General features: G+C 41.3%; 1 protein-coding gene across 1 annotated transcript in view; it reads right to left on the bottom strand.

Moving 5' to 3' along the window:
• Positions 1–266: 266 nt before the first annotated feature.
• The window catches only part of ibtk (inhibitor of Bruton agammaglobulinemia tyrosine kinase), a 30,288-nt gene continuing 12,683 nt past the window's right edge, over positions 267–17,871 (bottom strand). The window contains exons 12-29 of the mRNA XM_031322757.2: positions 16,953–17,337; positions 16,026–16,282; positions 15,850–15,936; positions 15,644–15,726; positions 15,332–15,369; positions 15,142–15,238; positions 14,920–15,021; positions 14,372–14,489; positions 14,021–14,081; positions 11,852–11,979; positions 9,414–9,526; positions 9,052–9,197; positions 8,690–8,805; positions 7,914–8,012; positions 7,498–7,653; positions 6,021–6,221; positions 1,876–2,008; positions 267–1,456 (exon numbers count right to left, since the gene is read on the bottom strand). Coding sequence (XP_031178617.1) covers positions 1,331–1,456; positions 1,876–2,008; positions 6,021–6,221; positions 7,498–7,653; positions 7,914–8,012; positions 8,690–8,805; positions 9,052–9,197; positions 9,414–9,526; positions 11,852–11,979; positions 14,021–14,081; positions 14,372–14,489; positions 14,920–15,021; positions 15,142–15,238; positions 15,332–15,369; positions 15,644–15,726; positions 15,850–15,936; positions 16,026–16,282; positions 16,953–17,337 — 2,446 coding nt within the window. The 3' untranslated portion in view covers positions 267–1,330. The remainder of the gene's footprint in view (positions 1,457–1,875; positions 2,009–6,020; positions 6,222–7,497; positions 7,654–7,913; positions 8,013–8,689; positions 8,806–9,051; positions 9,198–9,413; positions 9,527–11,851; positions 11,980–14,020; positions 14,082–14,371; positions 14,490–14,919; positions 15,022–15,141; positions 15,239–15,331; positions 15,370–15,643; positions 15,727–15,849; positions 15,937–16,025; positions 16,283–16,952; positions 17,338–17,871) is intronic.

The raw sequence follows: 17,871 nt of genomic DNA, 5'->3' as shown, positions 1-17,871 counted from the left end.
TGCTGTTCAGATCAGGGTCATCACAGTTAATCACAGGCTGAGACTTGATAATGGTCCTTTGCTCATGCAGGGCAGCTAAAGTGTCAGGAGACGGGCAGATTAAATCTTTATTAGATGCAGTGAGAGCCACATTTTTCAGTAAAGGACCACGTTTCTACTATATTAAAAGACAGGAATAGGCACGGAAAAATAATTGAGAAACTGTTATCGCCGTCTTTTCATTCTGTCCGCTGAAAGCTAAACTGAAACCGAGACAGGAAACAGGATCATTGCACAGGTGAGATATTTTATTACATGCCATTTTCTAGTCACATCCTGATGTCTCACACACACAAATGGCATCTGAAGACAATATGACATGGTCAAGATCAGAAGGGAAGTACGTACCAAGCTTACATTAGCTTCAGCAGAAAAGCTGGAGGGTAAAACAACTAAATAATGAAGAGGAAAAAATACATTTTAGCTGCTGTATCTGTAATCATTATTTGATAAAGGCACACCACCTTCCCTGAAACACACTAGTGATAACTAGTGACTGCCAGCTCCACACAATCACCATTTACTATAACTGCATCAAATACTATATTTTAAACATGAAAAACATTTCAGTCATATTTAAAATACACATATTTACTGAGTCCAGCAAGATTACCACGTCACTGCAAACCAGCTGAAGCAATCAATCAAAACGATCAAAGTATCAAGAAGAACGGACCATAAAAATAAACTAAACATAGTGCCTTGGTAAACAGCTCAAGTACAAATGATGCTCTGCCAAAGTTGATAATTGGCACTCTTACTTTCTCCATCACATTCAGAGATTCTACTGATATAACACACACGCACACATCAGTGGAACTCGAGGTGACGCAATTTGGACCCATTTTGTGGCTTGAACATCTCCATTTCTTTGGCAACTTTAACTTCACATGTTCATTTGGGAAAGTTTTTTTACTTTTTCATATCATTGGTTTGCCAAGTAAAATATAATCCCACTATAAGAAAACAAAAATCAAACAAGTATGAGTAAACCCAAAACTTGTCTACAGGAGCACATAAAGTTAGGAAGAACACTCATTCCCTCTCACTCATACGAAACAAAATGTTGAGCAGCAATAAAATAAAACTTAAAGTAACACTGCAGAGACTAGCATACATTTGCATCAAACCCATCCCACACCGGGCTGGAGTCTGGGGTGCATCTCAACACGGACTGATAGATCGGATGATATTTCTGGGAAGCTGCAGCAGGGACGCAGCCAACAATACAGAGGGACAACTGCAGGGGATGTCTCACTTTGACGGTATGTAGCGGCTGTGCTGCTAAACATCAGTGTTTGTTCCAGGTTGGGACTGCCATAGGACCTCTGGAAGACCTCTCCACCACTATCAGCTCATCGGGGTTGTTGCGTGCTTTATAATGGAACAAAAGGTCTTGGATTGCCCGCTCTTCAATCTACAAGGATAGAAAAAGACAAGAAAAGGAGATGGAGCCGGGGATATTGTGGTCAGAAAAACCCACACTTTATGTGAGGGTAAAAGAGAAAACGCTGACACTGAGAGCTTAATGATAATAAGAGTGATTTATGTAATGGCAAGCAGAAAGCCGGAGGGGGAATAAGTTATTTGTGAAGGCGTTGACAGAAAGGGTAGACGAGGGCTGTCTAAAGACTAAGCTGGAAGACACCTCACTTCTAACCGGCACTGTAAAGAATGTGGTGTTTATTAGACACATGCCTGCCAGATAGAGATAGAAAGGAGATGCAACCATGAAACACCACCATTATGTTTTCCACTTGGATGGTGCACACACAAGCTATAACTTCAGTCATGCATTTGTGGGTGAGTGTGCGAACACTTAACAAGACATGTTACCTGGATGAGCGCCAGCGGCTTCTCGCGGCTGCGTATCAGCGCGGCTTCCTGCTCCTTCTCCTCCTCCACGATGGAGGCAAAGGTCACAAGGGAGGAGACGGGAGGGCTGCCCACTGCTCCTAGCACCCAGGGCCTGAGGGGAGAGACGGGTGACACAGAGAGAGAGAGAGAGAGAGAGAGAGAGAGAGACAGACAAGAGAGGATGGGTATTAGTGCCGGTTGCTGTGATAGTGAAAGCAACAAGAGTCTAAGTGCACGGACAAAGGTTGAGTTGACTACTACTGACAAGCTCCTGTGAGTGAACGGCCGCCTGTCCACCTGGCTTTCACAAACCTCTGCTGTGACTGCATGATGGGATTGAAGTTCAGGCGCATCTCGATCATACAGTCGGGATTACTTCAGAATCACAGTACTGAGACAGAGCTTATTCGTGTTCTACATGATCGTTGCATGAGCACAGATGCAGGCAAGATTTTTGTCCTGCACGATGAGGAAAATATCTAATTGCAATTATTCTGAATGAGATTGCGTTTTTGTACCATTACTCTCGTCTTCGTTGAAAATGATTAACATTGAAAGAAATTAAAATGATAATAGTGTGATTTTTGCGAGGATCTGTACCAAACCAAGATGTTTTCTTTAGTCTGTAGGATAGGATTTGTAGGCCGGGATGTCTCACAGCACCACAATACTTCATTCAGAATGGTTTGACACATGTTTTGCCTTTAACAAATACTAGTGCAGTGCCCGTTGAAAATGTGCCTGTTTGGAACAGCTGATTGATTGGCCTGTGGTATTGCTGCTTGTAGAATTCATCAAAACCAAATTGTAGCCCAAAATGATTTACAGAAGGACCCCGAACCACTTCATATGCAACTCCACAGTATAGCCTACTACTGACTTACTGATTTACCTGACAGAGAACGCTGCAGATTCAGAATGTAATCACAAAATATCACAATGACAATGTGGAGTAATCAGACATTAGCCTCAAGGACTCATGGCAGTGCGCTACCCACCTGGCCCGTTATGAGAGCTAATCAGCACATATCTGCGTTAATCACCACCAGAACCGGACTGTGTGTGCGTGTGTGTGTGTGTGTGTGTGTGTGTGTGTATGTGTGCGTTGGCTCGTGTAGTATGAGCGACTCATGAGTTCATTTAAAGAGTCAGGTGAAAGCTCCGAGTGAGTCACGACTCAAACAGGTTTAGTGCTCAGTCAGTGTGCAGTGTGAGAGGGGGAGTGGCCAGCGGCTAGAGCAGCAAAAGCCAATGTGTGCTTCTTTTACCGATATATATATTTAACGATATCTTTTGCATTTCTAATCCAAACAACGTCAAACTTGGCACTGCACTTACTCGTGCCCGTAGCAAGACACCTGTCAAGTTTGAAATCCATCGGACTAACGGTTCAAGAGATATGCACCACACACACACACACACACAATTTATAGATAGACTGCCACGCCCCCCAGCGATTTGGATATTGCACTAGTCCATATTGCGATTTCGATAAAATTGCGATTAATTGTGCAGCCCTATACAGTGGATAACAAAAAATATTGGTGAGTAGACTGGAAAATGGCAGGACCAGTCTAAACTGGTTTAAAATCATTGCTTGAGACCAGAAACACTTAGCCTCCATTGGACAGTTCAGGTCTAAAGAACACAAGACCTCATATGGGGTTCCACAGGGTCTGAATCTTGGTCCTGTTCTATTTCATCTCTACAAGCTTCCAGTCATATATAGGGCATAGTATTTACAAAAAAAACAACATATTTCCTATTATAATTATGTTGACGATTCTCATATTTACACCTATCACTTGCTTCTAATGACTTCCATCGCGTTGAAAAACGGATTCAGTCCATTGACCGAAACGACACTGTGAGACTGGTGGGAGTGAACCAAAACTGTTCAAAGTTGCAACTGTCAATCAAAACTAAGACCTGAAAGAAGTATTAAAGATCCACAGAGCTGAGGGGAACTGCAGAGTTAGGCTAGAATTCTCTGTGGATTTGTCTCAGTCCCTTTCACTAAGTCATTAGATCCCATGTTATTGTAAAAAAAAATATATAGATTTTAGCTGCTACAAAAGACACCCAATGTAAGCTAACATGGAAAAACTGATAGATGCCTTCAGTACCAGTGAGGTTACTGAAATAGTCTGGGCCCTGGTTACCCCAAAACAACCGTGTACACCTAACAAAATCTGTTTGCAGAGTTAGAACACAAGATCAGCAAAGCTTCTTTCCGTTACTATAGGCCACACATTTTCTGCTGCCTTCTAATGTTTACTGCTTTTTTAGACTTTATTTTAATTTTTACATCAGGATCATCTCAAAATTTGTATACAAGTTCATGTTTTTAATTCAATCTTTAAGTTATTTTCCATTTCCATTAAAAGTTTACATATTCGTAAAGCACTTTGAAGCTACCTCTTATTACTTGTGTTATATAAATAAATTTGCCTTTAAAAAAAAAGATGGCAGGAGACATCGTTTCCTCTCTGAATATTTATATTTTCCGACTCCGAAAGTCCACAACCTGTCTTGCTTTTTCCTATTCTACAATGATCCTGGACATCTATTCGACATGACATGTCAAATATGACATGTCACATAGATGACATGAGCTCCCTGCAGTCTGATTTGTGTGTGCTTAAAGTGATTTCTCATTTTATAGTTGCTACGTTAGGGTTGGAGACACACTGCATTAATAGTTTGTTATAAATGTGGCAAAAACATTTTCTAATAACTCACTTTGATGCATGTGAAATGTTTTTTGGAAAGTCTGTGTTTGTGTGTGTGCGCATGTTAATCCGGCCAAGAAAGTCCTCTGGAAATGAATAGAAGACATAAGGAGAAAAAAAAGGCATCTCTATTAATTCTGACTTGGGCTATGGAAATATACGCTGTTGCTGCGGCTTCCTGAGCCTTGAACTTGTCCGTCTCTCTGCTCATTCAAATACCAAGAGGAACCTGAAACCTGCTCCCTGTTCTGTATGATCCATTGTGACATGAGGGCTGCCCTTATCAACACTGATTAACATCACCGGCTTCACTAGAGTGACTCCCACACACAGCTGTTTAATATCTAGAAGTCGGCTCTAAAGATTACCAAAGCTTCATGCTGCAAAGATACAGCAAAGGAAGTATGATATCAGATAAAGAGACGCACTTGCAAAAAGCTAGGAAGACGAAGATGGAGATGGTCTAACACTCCCACAGTTGAATTCATTTGTATCTCTCACACACAGTCCTACATCAGAGATACATGCAATAAAATATAATGTGCCTTCATGGACAATTGTTGTCTGTAATTCAACTAGAAATGCATATTTACAGAATGGAGCTCATACTGCGGTTTTAAGTGTGTGTGTGTGTGTGTGTGTGTGTGTGTGTGTGTGTGTGTGTGTGTGTGTGTGTGTGTGTGGTGTTTGTCCAGCTGTCGGGGGGATGTTGTAAAGGTCAGGGTGACTCAGTGTCAACCGAGACAAACCAGCTGTACCGGGTCTGGTTCACCTCACTCAGTCCCGAGTGTCACGCCGCTCTCACTCTTTCTAACTAGAGGAGATCCTGTCAGTCAGCACTTACATTCAACAAGTTGATATATATATATATATATATATATATATATATATATATATATATACTATTAATAATAATATATTTATCTGCCTTCTATGGAGAATCAGTCGGAGATAAACACTCAGCGCTACTTCCCCTTTCACTTCTTAATCTCAAAGCCAGTGTGTTTGTGTCAGATCAATTTTAAACTTCCAAGTGACCCAAAGATATTTCTTTTCTCTCCTTTCTGATGAGAGATGAGAACATAATTGGAACGGATATAATTCAAGTATTTTAAATTAAGGCTTAGATTAGGTATTGCAATAAGGTTAGTTAGTATTGAAGTACCAGGGAATGGCTCTTAATGTGGTATTCTGTATCTTGTATATATTGTGTGTGTGGGCTGCTGATAAAAAAATAAAAAATTAAAATAAACAGCAGTTTTGTGAAGACACTACAACAGTGCCACCAAGTGGAAACCAGCAGTAGAGAACAGAAGAAGTCAACCTAGTTTTGGCGTGGACCTTTCTCGTGTGTGTTTGTACTCTAGTGTGTGTTTCTGTATAGACGCTCACCCAGTGGGTCGCTCTGCCTCGCTGCTTTCGGCACATTTGAACGTGACCCTCCTGGTTGCAGGAGTAGCGGTGACAGGCGACACCTGGGCCCCCAGACCCCTCTGGGCTCCTGTTTGTCCCACTCTGATCAGGCAGTTCTCCTCCTCTTCCAGCAGCGCTCGAAAGCAGCACGAGGAAGGTGGGGACTGGACCGCTGTTGCCCTGCAGATTGAAACAAATGAGCATGTATGACACATAAAATCATGATAAAAGTTAAAAGATGGTTGCCCTCTTGTTGCTGCTGTGTTAGCAATTTATTCTGTTTTTCCTTTCGAATTTGTCAAGCACCATATCTCTAAACAGATGAGGTACTCTTAATGTAAAAAAAAGAAGCACTTTCACCTGAATATACTCTCCAGATTTCAAATCTACAATGTTAAGCAGGTGAGAGGGCTGGGAGGATTTACTGTCAACAGAAACCATTATTTTGTAGCCAGAATTTACTTTTGTTTTCCTGCAGAGAGGATCATATTTTCCAACTCTCTAGAGTGGAAGTGCAGATTTTTCTACCCACAATGACAGCGTCAGAACAAGCAAAGACAGGTACGTGCAAAACTTTGGCACCAATACAAACGTTACGTATGGACTGAAGAATCCTGGCGGAGATCTGATCACTTCTGGAGGTGCTGCTGCAGATCAGATGACACTGATTGCAGCGTGTGCTCTGTATTTACATTCTAAAAACATGTTTTAAGATTTTCAATTTGTGTGTGATGTCAATTAATGTTGACTTCAGATTAAGGCTACAAATAACATCTAAATTAAAAAAAACACAGGGACTTCTTTTTGGCACATTTTCTGTCTAGCATATATCTGCTTTCAACTTGTAGGACCGTCCTGTCAGCGTGTTCTCTCATGGTGAATTACTTAGTTTGTTTGGTGAACATGTTAGCAAACAGTTGCCTATTAACACATCTAGCCGACCAAGAGCAACATTAGCGTGCATTTGGAGTCGTGTCTGTGTCCACCTGATGAACATAAGTGTAATATTGGCTTTCCTTTTAGCTCTGTTTGGTTTCCACAAACTCGTGAGGGAAATCGCCGTTTCTTTAGCTGCTTAATGCTAATCCACTAGGTTCACCTGCTAGTTGCTAACTTTGTTTGTCTGCCATTTGATGAAAACAGCTGCCTGCTGTGCCATAAACACTGGTGAGAGCTGTAAGAGGGGGAAAAAAACAGTTAAGTTGTGGGCCGTAAAGCGGAAACAATTAGCTGAAAGATGCTAAAACCCTCCGTAGAGCTGAGGGGAACTGCAGTTAGGAGATAATTATCTGTGGGTCATTTTGTCCGTTGTTAATACATAAATACTGATTGCAGCCGCAAACAAAAACTGTCACACCAGTGACGGGCTATAAACTCATCAACAGGAAGCAGGAAGTCATTTGTTGACAGCTGTGAGCAGTGGACAGTAAAGGTCTTCATATTTGGGCTCACTCACCAGGCCTTCCCACTGCTTTTGGATGGGGTGACTGTGGGGGTTGGTTTGGATGCAGTGGACTCCACACTGGCCTCTTTGTTGGCCATGGCCAACATCTTCCTCTGCTTCTGGGACAGTTTAGTGGGAACAGGGGAGTGCTTAATGCTGGTGCTGACACTGCAGGCAGGAGGAAAAACATGTACTGTTAGCTGAAGTGAACAACAGTCAAATAATAATCTTCACTCGTGTGGCAGTACCGCTTTCCTTCAGACTGGGCAATAGGACACAATTAAGCATCACATTTTATAGAAAAACAGTTCAACTGTACTTTTTATTTCCATCTATCCATCCATCACTGCCTCCATCAACTAGTCACTGTTAATTGTTGTTTGTTAATCATGTCCTCAGTCAGAAGATATACAGCAGACGTCTCATACCTTCCAGGGCTTTTAGGAGTTGCTCCGAGGGGCTGCAGAGAGTTGGCCTCCATGTCCATGATGGTTCTCAGATCCAAGACTGGGGGTGGACGAGCGGCACTGCAGACAGTAATAACACAGTCACACATACTACACCTAGGGGGTTACAGGAGCTCAGTCGGACCAAGTTGGGAGTGTGGACTGGTAGCTGGAGAGGTGCCCGTTTGCCTCCTGGGCACTGCCGAGGTGCCTTTGAGAAGGCACCAAGCCCTCACCTGCTCTGGGCGCCATCCTATGAGGCAGCCCCCTAACTCTGACATCTCTCCATTCATAAATGCATGTGTATTGTTTCAGTTTAGGCATGTGTGTATTTTGGCCTGTGTGTGTGAAAATATATATATATATATATATATATATATATATATATATAAATAAATATATATATATATAAATATATAAATAAAAGAGTGAAAACAATTAATTTCCCCTTGTGGGATTGATAAAGTACGCATTACAACATATAGCTCAAATTTCAATACTTATTTAGTGAGTAGGGATCAAAGTGCTTCCTCCTTTCTCCAAACCTCTTCCTCAAAATCAAGTGGGAAGATTTAAGGTGTGTTGTTTAAGTCAGGGTCCCTTGTATCAAATCAAACCTCAAAACTGCTTTTCAAATAAACTGATATCCTCCTTCTGAATGTTCTATCCACAGTATTTTTAGGAGGAGGAGATAAAAACCACCAAGATTATAAGAATAAAAGATGTTTTAAAATATAGCATCATCAGGTCTATCTTACCAGGGAAGGATCTTGGGGATGATTTGTGGAGCAGAGTTGGGGGGAGTTGGGAGATCTTTCAGGGAGGTCGGGGTACTGGGTGGGGTCTTTAGCCTCTGACTGAAAGCCTTCTCATCCTGCAGATGATGAACAACAATTTTATTATATCTACTTCTCCATGTAATGAAGCCACATTGCTTTTTGTTAATCAAACATGATCATACAATGGCAAATGGATAACTATAAAAGTGTAAACACAAGTTTAAGTATTACAATTCTTTCATACTGCACCCGCAGTAAGCGGCAAAATGACTAGCATCATCTGTTATATTAAGTTGGCAACAAAACAAGTCATGTGATTGTTGTGGTGGTCAGACATTAACCTCAGTTCTGTCGTGGAAGACAGGTGACTGCACGTCTCGGGGACTGCCCACTCCCATGTAGCTGCCCTCGGAGTCAGATGTGAGCAGTTCTTGCAGGGACTCTGTTGAGTTAGCCCTGCCTGACTTCACCAGGCACGGGGAGACCACTGAGAGGAGAGAGAGTGTGTGAGTGAAATGATTACATTTTGCCTAACAACAACCAGCTGATGCTTTAAAAGAAGTTGGTGTGGGGGAGAAAAAAGAAGAAAAAAAAGAAAACGTGGTTTGTCATGACGTAGAAGTGGTAAAAGTTTAATGAAAAACATACATGTATTTCAAACAATATATCCATCATGTGTGTTTGCGTATGTGTTTAAGTGTACCTGCAGCAGGGGGGCTTTGAATGATATCAGAGAGAGTGTAGCCTCCTGAGCTGTCAGAGCGTCGCCTTGGTTTCTTTTTAGCCTTCATCTTGGCCTTCTTCAACAGGATTTCCCTGGGGGGGGAGGGGGGTGTATAATGTGGTAAAATAATCAGATATAATAATCAGATATCTATCTAGCTATCTATCTATATACATAAGACCATATCTAACCACAGAGGCAGCCAAACTTTGTATGCAATGCCATGATCTTTTCCCACATATTCTGTTTCACAAGCTGGTCCCAAGCAAACATGACAACTCTTAAACCAATAGAAACCCTTTATAAGCAAACTTTAACAACACTAGATCAAAAACCTATCAGCTATCACCACTGCCATATCACTACTAAATACAACTTATTTAATGTTGACAGTTTTTTACAATATCTAGATGCTTGCCTCATTTTCAAAATATTACATGGGCTTGCACCTCCACCCCTGGGTGAATTTATACAGTATCTCACAAAAGTGAGTACACCCCTCACATTTTAGTAAATATTTCATTATATCTTTTAATGGGACAACACTGAAGAAATTACACTTTGCTACAAAGTATTAAGTGTACAGCTTGTATAACAGTGTAAATGTGCTGTCCCCTCAAAATAACTCAACACACAGCCATTAATGTCTAAACCGCTGGCAACAAAAGGGAGTACACCCCTATGTTAAATTCCCATAGAGGCAGGCAGATTTTTATTTTGAAAGGCCAGTTATTTCATGGATCCAGGATACTATGCATCCTGATAAAGTTCCCTTGGCCTTTGGAATTAAAATAGCCCCACATCATCACATCCCCTTCACCATACCTAGAGATTGGCATGGTTTTATTTCAGTTAGCCTAATAGCTGGTTTGATTTGCATTGAGAGATGATTTTATGGAAAGTACCCCATGCCAATCTCTAGGTATGGTGAAGGGGATGTGATGATGTGGGGGTATGGTGAAGGGTATGTGATGATGTGGGGCTATTTTAATTCCAAAGGCCAAGGGAACTTTATCAGGATGCATAGTATCCTGGATCCATGAAATAACTGGCCTTTAAAAATAAAAATCTGCCTGCCTCTATGGGAATTTAACATAGGGGTGTACTCACTTTTGTTGCCAGCGGTTTAGACATTAATGGCTGTGTGTTGAGTTATTTTGAGGGGACAGCACATTTACACTGTTATACAAGCTGTATATACTACACTTAATACTTTACATTGTAGCAAAGTGTAATTTCTTCAGTGTTGTCCCATTAAAAGATATAATAAAATATTTACTAAAATGTGAGGGGTGTACTCACTAACAAGAGGGGGGACGACAACAACTATCGACAGCATCGCTAGCGTTAGCCTTAGCCAACTCCTTCACCACTAACGGAGCGAGCTGGAAAATCTAACTGTTCCCGAACCCCGTGGGGAGGAGGGCCACAACATCATGGCCACCAACACAACTCAGCAAAGATTGTTCTTGCTCGGGCTTTAACTTCTGGATATTCGGCAGCGTTGTCACAACGGACCGCATCTTTCTCCGCCGCCATTACGGAACTTGCCGAAGGTTACCGAACCGAACCTCAGTGTGATCGTTCTCGGCCACTCCCTCTGTTCACTGATTGGACCTGTTTGATTGGAGAAAACCCAAGACTATACCGCAAACCCAGATGTAGTACTGAAGGAAAATGAAAATTGAGCGGAAGTACGTAGGAGGGCAGAGCTAGGCTAAACTAGGGCAGCCACCAGGAGACTGTGTTGTACAGTATAGAGTAGACGTAGTAAGTTTGGCCAAACAGTCTTCTCAGTACGGGCCTCAAATTATTGGAACTGCTTTCCTATTGAACTCAGAGAAAGCACCAGCTATCTATCATTTAAAACCACACTCAAACTGCCATCATCAATAGCTGGTTTACCTCATCCTAGGTGCTGCCCTTCTTTGTGTTGTACTTATTTTTTATTTCTTTTGTCCCTCTCTCTTTTCTCTTCTTCTTTAATTTGCTTTCTATCTTTCTTGCATTCTTTTTTTTATTAATGTAATATAATGATGTGTTGACATGCCAAGGGACTACAGATGAAAATTAGCTTTTTTTGCCAATTCTGGCATATTTACATTTTGAGTGCAAACAAAAAATTTCAATTGATGTGTATTGTCCCTTTTAAATAAACAAATAAATAAATTTGGGGCTCCACATTTACTGTAAGATCTTTAAAGGGGATTGCAAGAACTTGCAGATAGCCTGGTTAGCTCCTGCTTTCCTTAACTTTAGTTCTATACATTAAGTAGTCACAACTGAATGTTTTTTTTTCTGGTCTGTACCGAGATGAAAAGAGCAATGTTGTTTTTTACTGGCGGATACAAAACTCTGCACCAAATCAGAAAACAAACACAACAAGAGTCAATATGGATACAGAACATTTTGTGTACCTGCAGGAGTGATCCAGTTCTGCTTGTGGTTTGGGGCGAAACGCTGAGTCCAAATCCTCATCCTCATACACACTGAGGTCTGGGGCGCCAGGATATGGAGTGATAACCCTCTTCTGCATGGCTGGGATCTGAATACAGAAACAAAGAAACAATTTATTATTATCACAACCTGAACCTATACACATTTACATTAAGGTATGAGAACAGTGTTTCCTCTAGAATTTTTTTCAGCTGTGGCACGCGAGGGGGAGGGGGGGTGTTGGACGTCAGAGTATGGGCTTATCTGCTAATGTAAGCGGTACCGTAGGGGGATTTAACGTCACCGCTCATTTTACACACAGTTTAACAACAAAACAAAACGCTGAGTGAACATTACTAGCTACATTTTTCATGTTGGTTTTGAGCGGTATGCACCCCCACTAACCTGGAAAACGGTTTTAAATCAGTAACGTTACTACAGCGTGTCGGAGGAATACACACAGTCTCCTGCAGCGGCGAGTCAGAGGCAGAGGGACCGTCACAGCAGTGTGGCTAACGTTAGCTTCTTGTCTCATCTGGGGTCTGATAAACAGTTAATTCATCAACTTCAGTGTCCACAATGCTATTTTCCGATAAACTGTAGCTGTCATATTTCACGGGCGTGAGTGCGGATTTCACGTTGCGGCTTTCGTCGCTGTTAATCACTTATTGAGTGAAGTAGTACTCGCCCTGTTGTTTATTTGGTTGCCATAACTTTGCGAGTGATGACGTCCTGTCACTGTTCCAGTTGCTCTGCTCACCCTAGGGGGAGAGAGAGCGGATGACAGTTGCTTGAGTTCAATAGAGCAGACGGCGCTACGACTTTATGACTTTTCATAAACAGCTGAAGGAGCGGTGGTGCGCTGTCTACATAGTGGAAACCCTGTTGTGTGTCTGCCCTATTTCTGATACCGTGGCGCTGGAAATTTTACACTATTCTATCAACATAGAGGAAACACTGGAGAACCAAGACTGACTTGGCGCAATCAGTTCAATCAGCTGTACAAACGGAAGAAAACGTTCAAACACTGCTTTATTATTAGTCACTGCAACCAGTCATAATACATTTTACTATATTTATAACACACACACACACACACACACACACACACACACACACTTAGGGTATTAGAGGCTGCTGCGTTCAGCTGCAACTTATATAAGAAACAAAAACAACATTTACATTAGTTTTTTTTTTTTTAGGGATGGGAATCGATTGGCACCTCACGATTTGATTCTGATTCAGAGGCCAACGATTTGATTCTAAACCGATTATCGATGCAACAATTTTTTTATGTACATTTCCATGCGTGATTTTTAAAATATACATATAAATCTGAGTTTGCAACTCAGTTTGCTAATCACTTCCTAGACAAAGCAGCTAGACTAAGCTTAGATTTTGACATATACAATATTTGTCACACACAAGTTTTAATGAAATGTTTTGTCTACTGAGGTTTTTATTGTGTAGTCATTCCATGCTGAAGCCTTAAACGTGCTTGTGAAAGTCCCCTTCTCTCCCAGTAATCTTCCATGTCAGAGGCTCAGTCATGTTTAAAGGTGGATCATTGGCTTCTTAGAACATGAAACATGAGGTGGTCAGATGTCATGTGATAAAGTAGATGAACAGCCTATATGTGTTTTGCCTAATTATTTTATGTATGTCTTATTAGATCATGTAGATATATACACATTTGTATTTATTTTTTCCTTTGTGGCCATTTTTGTGTGTTTTTTTTTCTGCACTCTTGCTTAAACTCTAAGTTGTTGTCCACTGTCCCATCCTCTTTCAGTCACTCGGTTTTCTGATTTGTACTTGTCTGGAGACTTTTAAATAAAATCGCGATGCATCTAAGAATCGATTATTTTTCCCACCCCTAGTTTTTCTTCCCCAATTCACCTCTTTTCAAGGCAAAAAGTGTCTTGCAGCTACAAAGTCAAAACAAAATGATGAGTCTAGAGAGCCCTCTTACTCTGTAAACTGTAAAACAGAGAGAATAATCGGACGATTACTACTGCTGTGTTAGCTTCAATTCTTTCACTTGTTGCTGTTCATCTTAAAAAGAATCCAATGACAAACAATAAGCAATCATTTTAAGTAATGGAAAGGATGATGTAGATCGGCATGTTTGGGGGGGGGGGGGGACTCACCATCCTCCTGTAGGCTGCAGAAAGTTCCACAAGCACTTCATCACTAAGAATATCCAGCGCCCTGAGGACAACACAATAACAAAGGGACAGACATTTACATACGGATGAGAAAAGAGTATAGCTCACTCATGCTGCATACAGTATATCCAGATGTCCAACTTTACTGAATACATACTCAAGGTACCCTTGTATGGACCAATGTATACTTTTGATGTTATAATGAACATTTTTTAATGAGATTCATTGGAGCACTGTTTAAATTGTTATAAAAAATGAAATGCGGAAATACTCTTAACTAATTAATAATTGAGTTTTCTAAGTCCATTTTAGGTTATTTCTTGTGATTCTCACTTTGACTCCAGCAGGGCGGCCATGTTGAGCACAATGAACTGGAGACAGGAGAGTTTAAGCTGCTCTGCGTTGTACATGGTGGCAAACTCCAGCAGCTCCGCACCGTTCTTCAGAGTCACTGAGAAGAGCAAAGCACCTTCATTCACAATTCACAGGAAATCATTTCACAGACGCAATTGTGTCTAGTAATATCTCGATTTGAAAAATTGGGCTGCATTAACTAAAAATGAACATAAAAAAACATGGAAGTAAAAAACTGGGTGAATTCTAAACCCATTTTTTTTTGTTATGATTTTCTGCATTCCTCATGGATGCGCAAGTGTAAAGTGTAAAAGTGGATCAAATATCTTAAGAAAGTGGCTAAAATAAGGAACATCAGTCTAAATAACCCGCAGAAAGCATGGATGTATTTTTGGTATCTAACCTTAAAATTCATAAAGTTGTAATGTTCATGTGCAGTATGATTTCAAGATAGAAAAAAAAGCAGGAAAAGCCTAAGGGCAGAGTAAATTAAGGGTAGAGGAAAAGACAAATGTAGCATAGCATACAGTTCTCGGTGATGACAACCTCGCACATCTCCTTCAGTCTGGTGATGAGCAGCTGGTCGGCCACAACCAATACGTTGCAGACAAACTCTATATTCAAAGACTCTGTTGAGCAAAGAAAAGACAACAATCAGTGCCTTTTTAATGTTAATGCAAATTCACCAAAACATCATTACATTTTTTTTTTATTTGAGTTGCCAGTCAACATCAAACTTGAGAAGCTACCTTTGATGGTGGGACACTCGTCTGTGTAAATGTACTCGAGAATGGCCTGTAGAATCTCGGAGCTGGTAGGCATCTCCAGTGCAGTGCAGGATGTGGCCTGAGGGAGACAACATCATGAAAGTGCATCGCAAGCATTAAATACCACAGACACACTGGTTCATAAATAGGGCATTGTGAAATAAAAACATACCTCGATCCAGGGGTTTCCAAGCATACTATTGAAGTATTCTGCAGAAAAGATGGAGACAAAAGTAAAAACATTTGGGACTCACTTTCTGTATCTCCAAAGCATCAAATCACATTTTAAAGTTCTTTCAACAGACAGGAGGCTATTACTCAAAAAGGTCCAATCATATTTTTACTAGGGATTTTAAGACTCTACACCATGAGGTACATGAGGCTGTATGACATACAGATGTGTGATGTATAACAACCTGCATCCTCTTTTCAGTATGAATGAATGAACATCTGTGTATTCGGTTCTTTGATGGGCTGACCTTACCTAGTCTTGCGCAGAGGACACTTTTGTGACATGGAAACTCTTTCCCATCTTCAGATTTCAGAGTAACGTCACAAAGATAGGAGCTGTACAGACACATGAAGACAGATATTTCAAAAATCTACATTTTCATGTCAAATTCATTTATTTGCCATCTAATCTATAGCTACAACGGTTATATACTGTATAATTTAAATTCATATACGCACCATTTTTTCTGGTAGAATTTGAGTTTGTTGCCAGTTTTCTTGTTTATAACACTGATCTTTCCATTTTCATATTTGACTCCGTCCAGTCTGTCAATATTTAAAGAAAGCATGATTAACAGGAAATGACACCACACCTGATTTTGCCTCAGGGTTTTAAGGCACACTTGGTCTCTCACCGCGCAGACAGGCTTCCCAGGCCCAGCTTTTTTGCAACACCTTGTAAGGTTTTCACAGGGTTGGCCCCTCCCTCGTTGGCCCCGGCCTTGTCACCTCTGCCTCCTTTTCCCTTCTTGCCAGGCTTGGCACACTTGCTCTTGGCCTTGTCACCGTCTCCTTTGGTTGCAGGGGGAAGGGAGCGGTACACCTCAAGGGCTGAACGTCCTCTCAGGCCCAAGTCCTGCAGGCTGCTGATAAGCCTCTCCTGCTCAGAGTCCTGGCAATGGCGACAGAGACAGGGGAACATGGGACTCATGAAATAACCACAGCTGAGTCAGAGGCTCAGCTCTTCCCGGCTAAAGCAAATGTTTTGTATAGACTCAAGCCAATAGCAAGGGTTTCCCTGGGTTTTTAGAGTGCATAGGTGCAAATGACATCATATGCTGATTAGTAGTGGTCAGTTGCAGCGAGGGAGAAAACACTGAAGCAAAACTTGGAGGTCACTAAAATAAGAATAGCTGGTCCACCTGAACGGTCAGCCCACCTTAAGTTAGATAGTCTGTGCGAAAGTTGTCGCTAGCTCCGTGGCTAACCTCATTCACTTTAACCAGCAGGTAGCAAGCAAGACACAGGAACTTGGTTTGGTTCTTGAGGAGTTGTAGCATTTTTCACTAACAGATAAACTGTACACAGACTGCACTGCTACGTTCACTAGCTATAACCTTAATGCTAACTTCACAATCACGACGAACACACACTCGCTGACAACGAAAACAACAAACAAACTCGTGACAACCCTAATATTAAAAGGCAAGGCAGCTTTATTTGTATAGCAAATTTCAGCAGCAATGCAATTCAAAGTGCTTTATATTAAACACTTAAGTCTAGTATATCCAGATTCTGTTGCAGAGTTGAAGAGAATAACACATTTCCTTTCTTATCCTCACCTGGTGTTGTCCAGTCAAGGCCCCTGAGACTCTCGGCCGGGCCCCGTGCACCAGCAGCTCACAGGAGTCTGTGTAGATGAAGTGCAGGGCGTATTCCAGCATGTCTGGTGGGATCTTCTCCAAAATGATTAAATCGCAGCCCACAGCATCTTCGCTCTTCCTCACTTCTCCATCAAGCTCCTCATCAATCTCGCCATTCTCAGACATAAACTGCTTCCGGAAGAACTCGGACCTCATGGACAAGATGTACTTGTGGGCAGGGAAGGTGCGATCGCCGGCCTGAAGGGTCACATCATGGATGCTGTCCGTTTCGTCCGCCTCATCCAGAAGGCGCCGGAAGTGTTGGGAGAAGGAGGATGGAAAAATGCTGGGAATCTCATACAAGCTGGATTAAAGACACAGGGTGGACACTATTGAACAAAAATCACTCAAATAATCAAAAATGACCATTTGGAACACAAACACGTAGTAATAGAGTATGATCTATGCCAACTGAGTGATAATTGGACTGGAGGCAATGCAGCTTTAAAAAGGCTGGCAGGTGCCTATTTGAATACAAACCATAAATGTAAATAGAGCACAGAACTTTCCAATAACAAGATTACAATGTCTCTCAGACCTAATGCCAAAAAATTGTCAAGCGAACAGTAGCATAATAAAAGAAGGAGCAAGGAGCTTCCATGCTGTAACACTGGCGCCAATAAAGCCGCATATATTATCAGCAGGAAGAGATCTAAAAATAAAAACAATTAGACCCAACCAGATAAGATTTATAGTCCTCTATTTTGTTATGCCCAACCAGCTAAGATAACATTCAGTGGTAAGTCAATGAGTCCCTGGGGAGATGATGATTTTAATGTCAATCTTGTGTTGCTTCTAAACCCCTTACTAATGCTCATAAACTGTAAGATAAGAATAT

The sequence above is a fragment of the Sander lucioperca genome, chromosome 10 (assembly GCF_008315115.2).
Source record: "Sander lucioperca isolate FBNREF2018 chromosome 10, SLUC_FBN_1.2, whole genome shotgun sequence".
NCBI classification, from domain to species: domain Eukaryota; kingdom Metazoa; phylum Chordata; class Actinopteri; order Perciformes; family Percidae; genus Sander; species Sander lucioperca.
Note: the sequence above shows the minus strand (reverse complement) of the source record. Positions and strands in the feature narration are given on the sequence as shown.